At 45.7% G+C, this 18,094-nt stretch overlaps 1 protein-coding gene across 1 annotated transcript in view; it reads right to left on the reverse strand.

Annotated features, from left to right (window-relative positions):
• abca2 (ATP-binding cassette, sub-family A (ABC1), member 2) overlaps positions 1–18,094 on the reverse strand; it is a 603,170-nt gene that overhangs the window by 79,247 nt on the left and 505,829 nt on the right. Inside the window, exons 32-33 of the mRNA XM_085965847.1 lie at positions 14,701–14,806; positions 10,139–10,250 (exon numbers count right to left, since the gene is read on the reverse strand). Of these exons, the coding sequence (XP_085821973.1) occupies positions 10,139–10,250; positions 14,701–14,806 (218 nt within the window). The remainder of the gene's footprint in view (positions 1–10,138; positions 10,251–14,700; positions 14,807–18,094) is intronic.

Raw genomic sequence — 18,094 nt, forward strand, 5'->3', positions numbered from 1 at the left:
CGGGACACAGCCGGCACTGCCCGGGGGGGGGGGGGGGGGGATCAGGAGGCCGGCGCGAGGAGGTGCTGGCAGGCGGCCACCGAAAAAAATGGCCGCCCCGCACCTCCCCTTAATTTGCGCCACTACCGCCACAAGTAGGACCCCCTGAACCGGTCGCGATTTGCGACCGGCGCTACGGGGGGGGGGGCACGACCCAATATCGCGTTCGGGGCGGTAGCAGGGCGCTGCGCACACCGATGATGTCATCGGTGGCGCTACAGGCTAACGCCGCCATTAGCACCCCGCTAAATTTCGCGGGAGGCGTGGCCAGTGGCGCTAAAGCCACTGAGTGCCCTCTTTAGGCGCTAACTGGTGGCGCAGCCCACCGAATTTCTAGGCCATAGAATTTTACAGCATAGAAGGGGGCGCATTCAGCCCATCACACCTGTTCCAGCTCTTTGAAAGACCTATCCATGTAATCCTTTTCCCCAACTGTTTTCTCATACCCTTTAAAAAAAAAACCTTATTTCACCTTCAGTTCTACCAGAGCTCAGGTTCCCTCTCCAGCATAATGCCAGAACAAACTAGCTCCCTCATTCCATGCTGCCAAACTTCAGGAACTCTACCCCAGCACTGCCAAACTCAAGGACCCCATCTCAATCGAAAGCCTAGGACCATCCCCCAGTGCTTACAAAGCCCAGAACTATTCCACAGTGCTACCAAAGCTCAGGTCCACCCCCCAGTGCTACTAAAGCTGAAGATCAGCCCCAGGACCATCTCCCAGTGTTACTAAAAACTCACGTCCATCCCCCAGGACCATCTCCCAGTGCTACTAAAGCTGATGTCCATCCTCCAGGACCATCTCCCAGTGCTTACCGAAGCTCATGCCCAGCCCAGGACCATTTCCCAAAGCTACCAAAGCCCAGGACACTCCCTAGGATCATCTGCCAATGCTACCAAAGCTCATGACCAGTCCCAGAATCATCTCCCAGTGCTACCACAGAATAATGGACAGAATTGTGTAATTCAATCCTCAAAGTACCAGTAAAAATCCTAGAACACCATTTTGCTATCGTACTAAAAATGGTACTTGACTTATTCAATCATTATAAATCAGAGGCCCTGATAAAACAGTGCATCTACCCTCTGATCACTCTGAACAATGCTGCAGGAGAACTGACAGATTATAAACAGAACATGCCTTTATTTTAAAATATATATTCCTTTGAAGGAGCAGAATTTGCTGCTTGTTTAACTTGTGTGTGAAACAAGGAATGTTTCACTGTTTCAATGCCAATAGATGGCACTGTTACACAATTTTTTTCAACAGTTGAATGCAGCATCATTCAGTATGTGGACGCGACGCTTTTGATACAGAATAAACATCCAATTTCTTCTGCAAATCCCTATAAACCACTACATATAAAACAGCTCATGCTGGGCTTGATGATACAGTTGTTGAGGAGGTGCTGGTCTCAAATGGAGTGTGAAGGACAACACCAGACTCTGTTGTGCAGTTTCCGATAGCAGAATAATAGCGGGGCTTAAAGGGTTAATTTGTGAGGACAGGTTGCACATAAACTTGGCATGTAGTCCCCCTCGAGCTTCGATGGTTGAGGGGTGATCTAATCGAGGTGTTCAAAATGACAAAGGGATTTGCTAGGGTAAATACAGAGAAACTATTTCCTCTAGTGGGGAAATCCAGAGCAATCTTAAAATGAGATCTAAGCCGCCGTGCAGGAGTGCAATCAGGAGGCACTTTTCCCACACAAAAGGTAGTGGATATCTGGAACTCTCACCCAAAAGGCTGCGGCTGCTGGATCAATTGAAATTTTCCAGACGGAGATCAATAGATTTTTGTTCAGCAAGGACTTCAGGGGATATGGAGCAAAGGCGGGTAAACGGAGTTGAGATACAGTTCAGCCATAATCTAATTGCACAGCATTGCGGGGCTTAATGGCCTACCCTTGTTGCTACGACGCTTACTGCAGTCCGAGTGCAACCTCAATTTAACAGCATCCATAACAATGAAACACCTCATTGTGTGAACTGGGTATTGCAATCTCCCACATACATTTCTCCTCCCTATCTTCCAGGAGGCAGACTGAAGAAATCTCTAGTGAGACAAGGCTATCAACATGCAGTTCTGGTCACCACATTACAGGAAAGATGTGATTGCACTAGAAAGGGTACAGAGGGAATTTACAAGGATGTTGCTCGGAGTAGAGAATCTTAGTTATGAGGAAAGACTGGATAGGCTGGGACTGTTTTCCTTGGAACAGAGAAGGCTGAGGGGAGACCTTATTGAGGTGTATAAAATTATGAAGGGCATAAATAAAGTGGATAGAAAGGACCTATTTCCCTTAGCAGAGGGGTTAAAAACCAGCGGGCACAGATTTAAAGTAATTCACAGAATCACAGAAACCCCACAGTGCAGATAGAGGCCATTTCGGCCCATCGAGCATGCACCGACACATATCCCACCCGATCCCCGTAACCCCTACACCAACACATATCCCACCCTATCCCCGTATTTAATCCCCCTAACACTAAGGGTCAATTTTATCATAGCCAATCATCCTAACCCGCACATCTTTGGACTGTGGGAGGAAACCGGAGCACGCGGAGGAAACCCACGCAAACACGGGGAGAATGTGCAAACTCCACACAGACAGTCACCCGAGGCCGGATTCGAACCCGGGTCCCTGGCACTGTGAGGCAACAGTGCTAACCACTATGCCACCGTGCTGCCCTAATTGGTGGAAGGTTTAGAGGGGATTTGAAAGGAAATTTCTTCACCCAGAGGGTTGTGGGGTCTGGAACTCACTGCTTGAAAGGGTGGTAGAGGCAGGAACCCTAACCACATTTAAAAAGTACTTGGATGTGCACTTGGGATGCTGTAACCTGCAGGGCTACAGACCAAGAGCTGGGAAGTGGGATTAGGCTGGATAGCTCTTTGTTGGCCGGCGTGGACACGATGGGCCGAAATGGCCTCCTTCCGTGCTGTAACTTTCTATGATTCTATCTGTAAACCGACAAGATTTGCACATAATGGCCCGTCATTTGCGATCAGCCGCTCAGCGCTGGCCCCCGAAGTAAGCTTCCCGCAAAGATCTCGCGATCTCTGTGGCGAGAAGGACGGCATTTCCGACGTTCAGTTGAGATCAGCGCAAGTTAATGGGGATCCCCGAGTGCGAGCTGCTGTTACGTCAACAGCTGTCTAAGCTGCCAATCACAATGCAGAATTCTCACAGACCAGGAACCAGGAAGTGAATAAGCTCCTTTTATTCTAACTTTTTAAAAATGTTGTAGAGAGCAAAGCAAAGATTGGGGAAAAGGTAAACCTGAAATAATGAACAAACTTTAAAAAAAATGTTTTTTTTTTTTTTTTTTTTTTTTTTTTTTTTTAAGTACCTTAAAAAATTGTAATTTTTATTAAAATGGATAAATTTGACACTCCACAAAATTAAAATGAGTTTTTCAGGGCCATAACGTTTGTTTAGCAGTCAATTCGCTGTCAAAACCCCAGTTACACCTAATCCAAAAGGGTCCAACTTTTAATGGGGTGTTTAACAGCAATATTACTGCGGAAAAGCCAAAGCTTGTCAGTTTCCCTGATTACACTGATTGCCGGCTAGTGTTGGAGCAGTGACTGACTGACCTAGTTGATGGTTGCAGGTTCATAGCACAGATCGTGCGGTCAGTTTCAAAGGGGTAATAACAGCGAACGCTGTTAGTTCGCCGTTATTACCCACCGCAAATTCCGGGCCAATGTATGCCCAATCGACATGACAGCTTTCAAAGATGAAGTCTCGGAGACTCCCAGTTCAGGTGTGATGAACAGACGGACAGTGAGCGCATGACCTTTTAGACACATATAATTACAGGAAGGAGAGGGTAATTGAATAGGCAGGATGGATGTACTGGTAGTCTCCTTCTCCCTGAAGTGTTTCCAAACACTTACAGGGCTTGACAGGGTAGATGTTGAGAGGCTGTTTTCCCCTGGCTGGAGAGTCTAGAACCAGGGGTCACAGTCTCAGAATAAGGGGTCGGCCATTTAGGATTGAGCAGAAATGTCTTCACTCAGAGGGTGGTGAATCTTTGGAATTCTCTACCCCAGAGGGTTGTAGAGGCTCAGTCGTTGAGTATATTCAAGACAGAGATCGATAGATTTTTGGATATTAAGAGAATCAAGGGATATGGGGATAGTGCATATAGTAATCTGGGATGTTATGATTAAGGTTATCCACCAGGTGGTGCTGTAGCCAATGCTGCTGCTAAGGTCAGAGGTTTGCTTCCTGTCAAGGTCAGCAAAGGTGGAATGCCAGGATGCAGGCATGATGTTTGTTACTCTGTTTGTTTAATAAAATACTTGTACTAGTTCCAAGATATCGCCTCTTCGAGTTCTTGTTCCACTACATGGATTTATCACAGTGCAGGAAAGTGGAGATGAGGTAGAAGATCAGCCATGATCTTATTGAATGGCGGAGCAGGCTCGAGGGGTCGAATGGCCGACCCCTGCTCCTATTTCTTATGTTCAAACTGCTCTGCACAATTCTGAACATCTTAAAACTGTGGTTTTAGTCATTTTTAAAATATTTGCCTCGACTGGAAATTTAATTTACTGCGGAGAAGTAAAAAATGGCTGTATAGTTCAACATGAACCGTTGACAACAGTCACTGGAATTTATTTATGTTCAATAATTGACACAGAAATGGGCAACTTAAGAACTGTGTAATTCAGTCATTCATAATGTAGTAACCTGGGAGGTTATGAGTAACCTGATCCACCAGGTGGTGCTGTGGCGATTGCTCTCCTGAGTTAAGTCTGATCTGTACTGGTTGTACTCTTTGTTTTTGCTGCCTCATGGCAGAAGCTTTTATGTGCAAGTGTTGATTAAACCATGTTAAGGAGTTAACCTGTGTCTGTCTCCATCTATGGCCACCTCAAGATACCACATATGGCGACGAGAATAAAGGACGGAAGAGTTTTGGAGTATTCAGAAGAGGTGCTCGGGTTGGTTAGCAAACTAGTCGGAAAAGCACGAGGCTAGGCCGCGGGAGTCGAAACGGAGTTTGATTTTTTGGCTGAAGTGACCGGACTCCAAGGATGGCAGGAACGGTAGGCTCCGTGGCACCTTTTGACAGCAAGTCGCAGTCTTGGGAGGAGTATTGTGAAATACTGGGCCATTTCTTTATGGCAAACGAGGTGGACAGTGCAGAAAAGAAAAGGGCCATTTTACTGAGTTGTGTGGGAGCGCAAACCTATACGCGGATGAGGAATCTGCTGAGCCTGGAGCGGCCAGGAGAAAAATCTTTTGACGAGTTGGTGAGTCTACTAAAGAATCATTTCAATCCGAAACCTAGTGAAATAGTACAGAGATGGAAATTCAATTCGAGGATTAGGAGGCCAGAAGAAAGCGTTACTGAGTATGTGGAGGAGCTTCGGAAGCTCGCACAGGACTGTAATTTTGGAAATGCGCTCACAGTCATGTTAAGGGACAGACTAGTATGCGGAGTTAACGACGACAGTATACAGCAAAGGTTGCTGTCAGAAGAAGGATTAACGTTTGAGACGGCACTTAAAAAAGCACAAGCCATGGAGACGGCTAACAAGGACATTAAGGACTTAAATAGTATGAGCAAGGAGAAAGGGAGTAAACCAGTGGGAGGAGCTGTTTTCAAGATGGAAGCTGGCGCGAAAAGTCCACCAGTCGGGGTTGGGGATTGCTACCGATGTGGCGGAATGAGCCATTATGCAAAGGACTGCAGGTTTGCAAAGACAAAGTGCCACAATTGTGGAAAAATAGGGCACTTAAAGAAAGTCTGTAAAAGGGCAGTGAGTGAGAGAAGCAGTGCTAAAGGGGCAAAGCATGCTAAAGGGGGGAGGGAGAAGTACACAAAGCGGGCAAATTACATACAAGGGGAGGAAGAGTCTAGTGAGGAGGTTTTCACAATATACAGTATAGACACTTCAAGGCCCAACGTACCCCCTCTCACTCAGTATTTGATAGTGAACGGAGGTCAAGTAAAGTTTGAGATTGACACCGGATGTAGTGTAACCATAATGTCGCAGACTGAGTACGCCAAGCTATGGGGGGGAAGCAAAAGTACCAGAGCTAGGTCCATGCCCCATTAGTCTCAAAACCTACACAGGACAGAAGGTGGACATTTTGGGGGCGGCCGAAGTACAAGTGGAACACAAAGGAGTCACCAAAGAGCTTATGGTGGTAGTGGTAGCAGGGTCAGGGCCAAACCTGTTAGGGCGAGGGTGGATCAGTGAGTTGAGTGTGGACTGGCAGGCAATGAATAAAATGGAGGACAGTACAGAGGCACTGCAAGAAGTGCTGATGAAGCATGAGTTAGTGTTCAAGGACGAACTGGGCACCTTAAGGGGAGCCACAGCCAAGATTCATGTAGCCAGTGATGCCACGCCTCGTTTCTTTAAACCATGGTCGGTACCTTTTGCAATGAAAACCAAGGTTGAGGCGGAACTAGATCGCCTGCTAAAGGACAAAGTAATAGAACCAGTGAAATTTTCAGACTGGGCGGCACCAATAGTCCCGGTATTGAAGCCCGACGGTAACGTAAGGGTGTGTGGTGACTATAAGTTAACAGTGAACAGAGTATCATCACTGGAACAGTACCCCATTCCGAGAATGGAGGACATGTTAACATCGCTCGCTGGGGGAGAAAGATTCAGCAAACTGGACATGAGTCATGCATATCAGCAGATATTGCTAGATGAAGAATCAAAAAAGTTTGTCACGGTGAACACGCATAAGGGGCTGTTCACGTATGCCAGGTTACCATTTGGTGTCAGTTCCAGCCCAGCAATATTCCAACGGACTATGGAGGGCATTCTGCAGGGCATTCCAAAGGTGGCCGTGTACTTAGATGATATTCTGCTAACAGGAAGTGATGATCAGGATCACTTAAAAACACTGGACAAAGTGCTACAGCGGCTGGAAGAGGCGGGGCTACGCCTGAAACGGAGTAAGTGTAGTTTCATGGAGAAGGAAGTTACATTCCTGGGACATCGGGTGGATGCCACAGGCCTCCATCCATTACCAGGGAAAGTGCGGGCAGTGCAGGATGCACCGGCACCCACCTCAGTGACTGAACTGAAAGCCTATCTAGGGCTCCTGAATTATTATAACCGGTTTCTTCCAAACTTATCGATGCTGCTGGCACCCCTGCACAAACTGCTGAGAAAGGAGGAGCCATGGCGTTGGGGGCCAGAGCAAGCAAAAGCGTTTCAGCAGTCAAAGGAGCTACTTCAGTCCAGCAGGGTGTTAGTGCATTACGACGAGAAGAAGGAGCTGATAATGTCCTGCGACGCATCACCCTATGGAGTGGGGGCAGTGTTGGCCCACCGCATGCCAGATGGTGCGGAAAGGCCCATCGGGTTTGTTTCACGCACGCTCACAGCTGCGGAAAAGAACTATTCACAGCTTGATAAAGAGGGGTTGGCTATTATATTTGGAGTAAAGAAATTCCATAAGTACATATATGGGAGGAAGTTTGTAATCATTACTGACCACAAGCCTCTTATTAGCTTACTGAATGAGATGAAAGCGGTGCCTCAAATGGCATCACAGAGAATAATGAGATGGGCAGTAATACTAAGAGCCTATGAATATGTGATCACGTACAGAGCCGGCAAGGAAAACGGGAACGCGGATGCTCTCAGCCGCCTGCCCCTCTCAAAATCTCCTCGCAGTACTTCCCCTGAGGAGCATGTCCTGATGCTGGATCAGGAGATCAGTCCCCTGATGACTTCAGCGCAAATCCAGGGCTGGACAGCCAAGGACCCCGTTCTGTCAAGGGTCCGTGAGTATGTGTTGAAAGGCTGGCCAGATCACCGTGAGGGACTGGAGTTCGCGCCGTACAGACAGAGACAGCACGAGCTCAGTGTCCAAGATGGATATGTGCTATGGGGAGCACGCATCATAGTCCCAGAGCGGGGACGCTCTACTTTGATGGAACAGTTGCATCAATCACACCCAGGAATGACTAGAATGAAAGGACTGGCTAGGAGCTACCTGTGGTGGCCTAACTTGGATGCTGAAATTGAGTCAAAGGTAAAGTCATGCACTATATGTCAGGAACAGAGGAAAACACCTGCCGGGGCACCACTCCATCCCTGGGAGTGGCCCAGCAAACCCTGGAGGAGAATTCACATAGACTATGCGGGACCTTTTATGGGCAAAATGTTTTTGGTGCTGGTTGACGCTCACTCAAAGTGGATCGACGTTTATCCAGTGAGCTCTGCAATGACTGATGCCACACTGAATTGTCTCAGGAACAGCTTCAGCACGCATGGTATTCCAGAAATGATTGTATCCGACAATGCACAGTGTTTTGTTAGTGAAGGGAGCAAAGAATTCATGGTAAGGAATGGAATCACACGTCACCTCGGCTCCATATCACCCAGCCTCAAATGGGTTAGCTGAGCGAGCCGTGCAGACTTTTAAGGAGCTCATGAGGAAGAGCTCAGGTGACACCCTGGAGACCAAGCTCAATAGAGCCTTGTTTAGTTATCATATAACACCCCAAGCTACCACGGGGCTTTCTCCGGCTGAGTTGATGATGGGGAGAAAGTTACGGTGCACGTTAGACCTGATACACCCAGATCTCAAAAGCAAGGTTGAGACAAAACAAACAAACCAAAAAGCGTACCATGACAAACATACTAAAGCTCGCCATTTCACCATAGGGGACTCTGTGTACACCCGGAACTTCGGTTATGGACCGAAATGGATACCAGGACTAATCCAGGACATTACAGGACCTGTGTCGTACACCGTGTTACTAGGGGATGGTCGAGGGGTTTGTCGGCATGTGGATCAGCTTTTCAGCCAGCAGCAGGGGGAACTGCCTCAGATGGAACAAAGGGCAGTAGAGGAGGCTGTTCCAGGACCCAGCACGGCTTATAAGGTGCCAGTGGACACTGGTACTGCCAGGCCACAGCGGGACAGAGTAAAACCAACATCAGAGACTACTCCAATCTCAAGTGCGAATGAATCTGAGAATCCACCACAAGTGGAATTAAGACGTTCACAAAGGATTCGCAAGCAACCAGAAAGACTTATACAAACCTGTTAAATTAGTCAGGGGTTAACCATGGTTAGAGCATACTGGTTAATTAAAACGTAGTACCTAGTAAGGGTTATTGTTTAAGAATTGCATACGGCAATCTTAAGGGGGGGAGGAGTGTAGTAACCTGGGAGGTTATGAGTAACCTGATCCACCAGGTGGTGCTGTGGCAATTGCTCTCCTGAGTTAAGTCTGATCTGTACTGGTTGTACTCTTTGTTTTTGCTGCCTCATGGCAGAAGCTTTTACGTGCAAGTGTTGATTAAACCATGTTAAGGAGTTAACCTGTGTCTGTCTCCATCTATGACCACCTCAAGATACCACACATAACCAAGGTTCTATCGCATGAAGATATTTCAATCTTTTATCCATGTACAAATTGTATGGTTATCAGTTGGATACATTAGGGTTTGGCGATCATCTGTACTCAATGCGAGGAATGCCAGCGTTGTAGAACAGGAAACTCTCGATTATTTTAGGTACCATGGGTGTGCAGTGAGTCAGATACTGAGTAAAAATCCCTTGGTTCTCCACAACAATGTATCTCAGTCCAACCTCCTGCTGCATCGGTGTGATATGTTTAGATTTTCCACACCCATCCACCTGGTCTTTTGAGTGAGGTTGCCAGTTTTTAATGTCAATCAGCACGACCTGTGCTATGAACCTGCAACCATCAGCTAGGTAAAGGCTGCTCCAACTCATTTCAGTTGCAGCTATCAGACATAGGAGACCTTCAATTTAGGCTTTATTCAGAGTCAGGTTCCAGAGATTTGCTAAGCTGTAGGTCGCAGAAAATTCTATATTTGTATTAAATCTGTGTACAATTCAACTAAACGCAACAATTGTAAAGGACAATTATGGAATCACAAGAGCATGAAGAAATATCTGGAGCTGCACGATTTGACTGCTGACATCAGTGGCTGTACCAATATTGACCAAATATTAAATTTCATTGGTTCGTTGCCAGTACCATCAATAGCAAGAGACAGCAGCGTTTTGCTTCTGAATTCAGAGTGACCTCTAGTTCAAAGGGTTTACTCAAATTGATTCTTTGGGCTTACCATATCCCGCAGGGTTGCCCTTGCTCTTGGGTAGGTTGGCTCGGAGAATGGCATTGTTCAGGGTATTCAGATAGGTTGGCATGCTGTGATAACCCTTGTTGTTGTAAAACGCCTACAGAAATAAAAGAAAAAAAGTGGTAAGTGTTAGCTAACTGCTCGCCTCTGTGTTTGTTTTAATGTCAGATTACAACTGGGTTTCTATTTTACTTCCAAAAATATCATCTTCAGCAGTCGTCCTCCTGATATCAGGCACTGAGGGAGGATGAAACAATTCCAGTGATCATAACTTTGCCAATAGTTACAGGCAAATCAGACCTCCTTCAACCCGTCAGTAAGGTCAGTTAGCAAGGATTCCATCATCTCCCTCCTACCCCGAGCCCAGAACCCGCCACTCCCCAATAAAGCAGAAATCTGCCAATTACCGTAACAATGTTTCAACTATGTCAATAATATTTTTAGTTGGCAGCTTGTTCCATAAATTAACTCCAACGGTGAAGGAATTGCTGCTTAATTCCTGTGCTGCGTGCCAATATGCTTAGAGCAGCACAGAATCCTGGTGCACAGCAAGTCCAATACCAGAGCTCCATCAAGGCTCAAACAAGTGGAGCTGCGCTGCGGTACTACTGAGTTAGCTCCAGTTCAACTAGCCTCGCCCTCTAGAAATGTATCCACATCATATTGTACATTGAAGCCATCCTGTCCACTCAGTGGTGCTAACCCTATCTTTCCACAGGCTGCTCTGGCTCCCTGTGAATCCCGGAGGTGCCGCGGCACACACGGACACGGACGGAGGCACTGCTTTGTGGGTAACACCTGCTTTCTTGTGCACATCTGGCGGCACGTCAAGTTCTGCGAGAAGGCCGAGTGTCACCGATTGCACCAAGTATCACCTGGTCAAGTTAGCCATGTCATTTAACGGGCCACATCCACACTGGCCAAGTAAATGAAGGAAGGGCATTAGCTAAGATTGAATACGTGGCTTTCTTGGCTTGTATTCATGTAGCCCTGCACTGGGTTAACAAAAACCATTTCTTTCTTCAACCAGAATGTGGTAAACCACTGTTATACCTGCCTGTGTGGGTGTTTGTATTCCACTGTGTACATGTCTGTACATGCCTCGGCTGACTCCTCCCACGAGTCCAGGTATAAAGGTGACTGCTCCACAGTCCCTCTGTATTCTGGACTGGTCGACCACTCGAGGCACACCTTCATTCTCTTGTTAATAAAAGCCTGTTAGTTACTCGCTTAACCTCAGTCTTTTGAGTAATTGATAGTGCATCACAGAACATATGTTCCCTTGGCTGCTTTTTATAGATCAGTGACTAAATCCCTTCGCTCTTTCAACCATCTTCACACCGGTTTGTTGAAACCCAAAATTAGATACAATAAAGCATCAGTCTAGATTTTGCGATCAGTTTCATCCGAACAAAATGGGCATAAATTGGCACAAACCAAGCAGAGGTTGGGGTGCGGAGCGATCATGCTGGTTCTTTGCCCACTTAGCTCCCCATAAAAGCTTTGCTGACATTTCTGATGCCAGTGGCACCCATCAGTTTTTAAATGGAAGTGAGGCCCCAATGATGTATTAAATCCTTTGCACAATTTCCAGGCTTGCCCCAACAGGTTATTCCTGTTTTGCCAACCAGCTAGGGCCTGACCTTTCAATGCTAGTGCTTTAGAGAGCTCTGCTTAAATACTGTAAGGAGAATCTACACCCCACTTGTTAACATCTTATTCTCGTCACTCAGGACCTTCACGGCAACTGTTGAGTGAGTTCTATCATCGTTCCAACCTCATAAATAGTTAACATGAAGAAACCACTGCTGTGGTGAAGCAGAGCTTCTGGTGCCAGGATAGATTTAGAGATGCCTGGCAATATAGCCCAAATAAGGCTTCAAGGATCAAATTAGAGTGCTGCACCCTGTATAACTGCACTCTGTAAAGAGGCCTCAACATGGAGGACCTAGCGTTAGGAGAACTCCAGGTACAGAAGGGAACCACCATGAGGAACAGGAGGAGACTGATGAGGCTGCAGACCAGAACCTGATGCTGGCTGAGAGCCATCAAACAAACCCTCACACAGGAGTCCTCTTCATTTGGAGATGTGCCCATGGCATTAACAGTCCTGTGTTTAAGCATCTTCCAAGGGAACGTGAGCAGTAGCTTTGCTACAGTGAAGATCTGCTGACCATCAGTAATGTTGTATGTAAATGGCTGGACCAAGCTTGCGACACATTTTGAATTAATTGCTGCCATCTATTTTTCTCTATGAACACCTCACCTCACCCCTCGTGCTATAAAGACAATGCTGAATATGCTGTTCTATTATGAAAACCATTATAAAAAATTCCATTTCTACCATACAGTTTTCTTCCCCATGATCCCATCTCTGTTGTCTATATTCTCTAAAGTTTAGAAGAATGAGAGGCGATCTCATTCAAACATATACAATTCTTACAGGGCTTGACAGGGTAGATGCTGGGGGGTTGTTTCCCCTGGCTGGGGAGTCTAGAACTAGGAGTCAGTCTCAGAATAAGGGGTCGGCCATTTAGGACTGAGATGAGCAGAAATGTCTTCACACAGAGGGTGGCGAATCTTTGGAATTCTCTACCTCAGAGGGCGGTGGCGGCTCAGTCGTTGAGTATATTCAAGACAGAGATCGATAGATTTTTGAATATTAACGGAATCAAGGGATATGGGGATAGTGCAGGAAAGCGGAGATGAGGTAGAAGATCAGCCATGATCTTACTGAATGGCGGAGCAGGCTCGAAGGGCCAAATGACCTATTCCTGCTCCTATTTCTTATGTTTAATATGTTGTACTTGTTATTCAGTTCCTTATCTTCATGTCAAAATGATTTCTATACGTTCTATATTTCTATTCCCACATTCCCTTACAACCTATATTTCCAGTTTCTTTTCAATCCAGAGTTTGGTGCTTGAACTTTACATATTTTTTAAACTCTCTACTCCTTCACGTCCTTAAAAATGTCCTTTGTGAAATTTTCATCCTCTCTATTTCATCTAAGTTCTAGTGAGCCGAGATAGTGAGCGTTGGTGAGCTAAGTGAAGCACCACAACCATTCCTTGCCATGCATGTGGACACTCCAATCAGGGAATCACTGGACAGCATTCAGAAGCAGGAACTCCTAGCTGATATTTTCAATCCCCACCCTAAAGACACTAACATGTGTGTAACTTCTGTTCGGCTAAATCAACAAACATGTCTAAAATCCTGCTGTATTTATCCCAATATGAGAAGTCTTCGGACACAGAACGATCAATTAAGAAAGATCAAAGGCACAATGGAGGGTGATGCCCGCATTCCATGTTAATGGGCATGGACACCAGCGCTTGTGCTACCCAGGAACTGCTAATGCTGACGTCGTAACTCAAATGTTATTTTTAATGGCTCGACCATTACAGTTAATGACTATGCCTGCGAACTTGCATTTTTTGACAGGAATCTGCCAGTTCCTACATACAAGTTAATCAGTGTCCTAAAAGGGAAATCATTCGGTTAGCTATGCATCAAAGTTCCTGGGGCATCCAACAACTACGAAAAAATTTCTGTTTGAACTTCAAACAGAATTGTGTATCTTAGCCGCTTTCAGATAGCAGTTTAAATTTGCCACAGTTAGCCCAGCAAAAAATTTAAATAAAAGATATCAACCTCTATTTTAACACTGCACTCTCCCCCCGTCTCTCCCCCCTCCCGCCCCCCCACGACAGGCAGGAAAAGGGTCGGGCGAGGGGTTACAATCTTGAAAATCACGTTCCCGCTGCCGTATTATTCACAAGGGTGATTCAGGCTCTGGCCGAGGCTCCTGCTAAAGGTAGGTCGGGGCCTACTTAACGTGCAAAAGTCACAGCCCAATGACACCATTGGTGCCACAACATTAACGTCGTCAGGAGGAGTCCTGCACTATCTGACGCCCGGCAGCAGAACCATGGTGGGAGGAGCCGACTGGCCAGAAAAGGCCAAGTTAAGCTTCAGAAATCTGCCACTGTTTGAACTCCTTGTGGGCCAGGGCTGCTCCCCCCGCAGGCCCCTCAAGGAGTCCTTGGGCCACACCAGCCCCAGAATTTCCCCAAACGTGCTGGAAACCTCCCCCGACTACCCCGCCCCCCCCCACCCCTCCCCAATTGGCTCCAGACGTAACTGCCCGCAGGTCCCCGGGCTGCGGCCTCCTCCTGCCAAATTCCCGCTCCCACCTGTCAGCCATGCAGTGAATTTGGCCAGGTGTCGAGAGGGACTCCAGCAACTTTTATTTAAATGTGGCCTTCCCGTTCAGCTTGGCAGAGCCACCACGTCCCTGAACTCTGGGTGCGCCACCCCGCTCCCCCCCACCCCATAAAAATCAAGACGATAATATAAAAATGTTGTAACTTAAAACAGGATGGCGTCTGCTTCTGTAGCTCTAGAACCTTGGTCCACATACTACTGCAAACAAATTTCAATTTATATGTCTTCTACTGCAGTTAAGTTACCTCAGTTTGTTGCACAATTCAACATTATTGCAACGTACATTAATAACCTGAGAAAAGCACCCTTTGCCCTACCTGCGCAGTTCTTCTAACTGCAATCTTCCGCACCATTGGAGCAGCCTTTGTACTGAAGGACGCTGGGATAGATTTGAGTACATTCCCAAATGTCAGCCCTCCATACCTGAGAAAATCAGAATAAATTAAACAGCAACTTGTCATTCCCTACATGTACAAGGCAATTATTGGCTTCTCCCCATTGAGTACACTCAGAGACAGCCAGGGCAGATTACACTTGCTTAAAAACCTGTTACATCTCCAACTTTTTCCAGTTCTGGCGAAGGGTCATCGACCTGAAACGTTAACTCTGTTTATCTCTCCACAGATGCTGCCTGACCTGCTGAGTATTTCCAGCATTTTCTGTTTTTATTTCAGATTTCCAGCATCCGCAGTATTTTGCTTTTGTATCAGGGCAGATTATTTGTGTGCAGGAGCTGATGGATCTCATGCTTCAAGGTGATCAAAGATTCAGTAGTAAAAATACTTATTTATTTACAGTACTCTTCTTACCACTTAATTAGTGGAATGTTTCTAAGCTCTCTCTCATTCTTCAATCCTTATGTCACACCGGTTGTTGTGAAACAGTTCTTCCTGCATTGGGTTAAGCACCAAAATCTTCCCATGGATGGTAAAGATTCAGGGAATAGAATGGGCACCTGCTCCTCAATAACCCAGACAAATGGATCAGTTACCAGGACAAAAAGAGTTCCATCCAATCCCTGATCACCAATTCATTCATTAAGTTTCCAATTAACATCGTCCTGACCAATATTTATCCCTCAAAGCAACATCACTACTAAAAACAGATTATCTGACCATTATCACATTGCTGTTTGTGGGAGCTGGCTGGGTGCAAATTGGCTGCCGCGCTTCCTGTATTACAACAGTGACTACACGTCAAAAGTACTTCATTGGCTGTAAAGTGCTTTGGGACATCCAGTGGTTGTGAAAGGCGCTATATAAATGCAAGTCTTTCTTTTTATTAACAACATTAACCCTGAATTTGTGTTTCTGATGGGAGTAAGTTATTAAGGTCTTAGCTTTGGCTGGTCAAAGCCAAATGATTTCAAGTTCCTGACGGTCCAAAGTTTGGCTTCAGAAAAATGAATCAGAACTCAAAAAACGAGTTTGATTTCAGATTACTTGAAGTTTACTGATATCAAACTGGAAAGCTTGCGATAAAAAATGAATAAGCTTCTTTTATATAGCACCTCATCAGGTCCTCGGGAAGTCCCAAAGCACTTCCCAGATAATGAAGTACTGTTGCAATCTAGTCACGGTTGTTATGTAGGCAAATGCAGACGCCTCTGCACGCAGAAAGCAAGATCCCACAAACTGCGATTCAATCACTCAGTATCCTGTTCTTGATGGTGTTAGTCGAGGAAGACATATTGGCCAGGACACCATGAGAACGCCCTGCTCTTCTCTGAGCAGTGCCTTGGGATCATTACTATCCACCGGAGCAGCTGGACTGATCTTTGGTTTAATATGATTTGGTTTAATTTGTTACTCTAGACTTGACGATTCCAACACACTCCTGGCTGGCCTCTCACATTCTACTCTACGTAAACATCCAAAACTAGGCTGCCCGTGTCCTAACTTGCACCAAGTCCCATTCACCCATCACCCCTGTGGTCGCTGACCTACATTGGCTCCCGGTTAAGCAATGCCTCGATCTCATCATTGTTTTCAAATCCCTCCATGGCCTCGCCCCTCTATCGCTGTAATCTCCTTCAGCCCCACCCCGAGATATCTGCGCTTCTCTAATTCTGCCTTCTTGAGCATCCCTGATTATAAATTGCTCAACCATTGGTGGCCGTGCCTTCTGTTGCCTGGGCCCAAAGCTCTGGAATTCCCTGCCTAAACCTCTCCGCCTCGCTACCTCTCTCTCCTCCTTTAAGACGCTCCTTAAAACCTACCTCTTTGACCAAGCTTTTGGTCACCTGCCCTAATTTCTCCTTATGTGGCTCGGTGTCAAATTTTTGTGTCTTATAATACTCCTGTAAAGCGCCTTGGGACGTTTTACTACATTAAAGGCGCTACAGGAAACTTTGGTTTATCCGGAGGTTGTATGTCCAGAAACCTCGATCTAACGGCAGAAATCAGCAGCCGTTTTGTTAGGGTTTTTTTCCTTTTTTTTTTTCCTTCTCCTAGCATTTTTTTAAACAGTCAGTCTCTGGAAAGCCTCTCTGAAGCTGTTGCTAAGCTACAGAGACGCTTCCAAGGTACGGGCCGACTGTTTACAAGCTGTTGCTAAGCAACAGTGTTTGTTGTCAGATACGGAGATGAAAACCTCCGTATCCTTCAACATTAGCGCTGGTCTGTCTGGAAGTTTTCATAGATCGGCATCACGCCGGTCCCGTCGGTGCCGGATATCGCAAGTTTCCTGTATATAAATATAAGTTGTTGTTGCTGCTGTTATATTATCTGATAACAACTTCAGCAATGTAATACTGCCTCGGTATTGCAGTGAAATGCCAACATAGATTATGTACTCAACTCCCGCAGTGAGACTTGAAGCTACAACTTTCCGATTCAGAGATGAGAGTGCTACCAACTGAGCTAAGCTGACAGCAAGATAACTCTGAAACCAAAGCTCGTCTTGAATATACGGCTCCAAAGGGAATCATTAAAATTCCCTCTCTCTCTATCAGAGACACAGACCACGTTTGGCATCAGCTAGATATTAATTCTTTATCTATCTCATCATCTCTCCTTGCAGGTGTCGAGCATTATTAAATAAAATGAAATTAAATATCTATGTTGTTCAAAAACTGGAGCCCCAAGACATAGAAGTTTGGGCTTGCTGCATTCTTTCCAAATCAAATCTCTTCACAGAGAATCCCAGCGAAAAGTAACTGTCACAACAAATTGAGTAACGTCACCATATTTAGTGTCTCTTTAAGAAAAATACTGAGATATATTTTCACTTGAAAGTGGAGAAATTATTAGGAAAGATTTTCCTCTGCTCTGTGCCTGGGTAATAGAAAACAGATGGAAATAGGAGAAGGAATTAACGTGACCTGAATTCGAGAATACGGGAAGGGAGCATTATAATCACCATCAATTGTCGTGCAGCACGAAGAAAGAACAATCAGCTCTCACTAGAATGAGACCTACTCAGGTACAATAAAAGCAGAGTACTGTGCTGAGGCATTTTTACTGAATTAACTTATTCCAATTGGTAAAAGTCTCTAAAACACACAGTTGAATTATACCTTTTTTTAAAGGCCGCACAATATAGAACAGATACAAGCCTTCCTTTCTCATTATTTCAAATCAAATGCTTATTATGGAAAATAATTTTATCACTGATGAAGGGAGATGCATTTTCCATTGTGGGAGTTAAATTCAACATCAAGCACTTCCAGGTGAAGTACAGGGTGGGATAAAGCTTCACTCTATTCGATCC

Source organism: Somniosus microcephalus, chromosome 23 (assembly GCF_052327205.1).
Source record: "Somniosus microcephalus isolate GS21.2 chromosome 23, FLI_Smic_1.0, whole genome shotgun sequence".
Classification (NCBI taxonomy): Eukaryota; Metazoa; Chordata; class Chondrichthyes; order Squaliformes; family Somniosidae; genus Somniosus; species Somniosus microcephalus.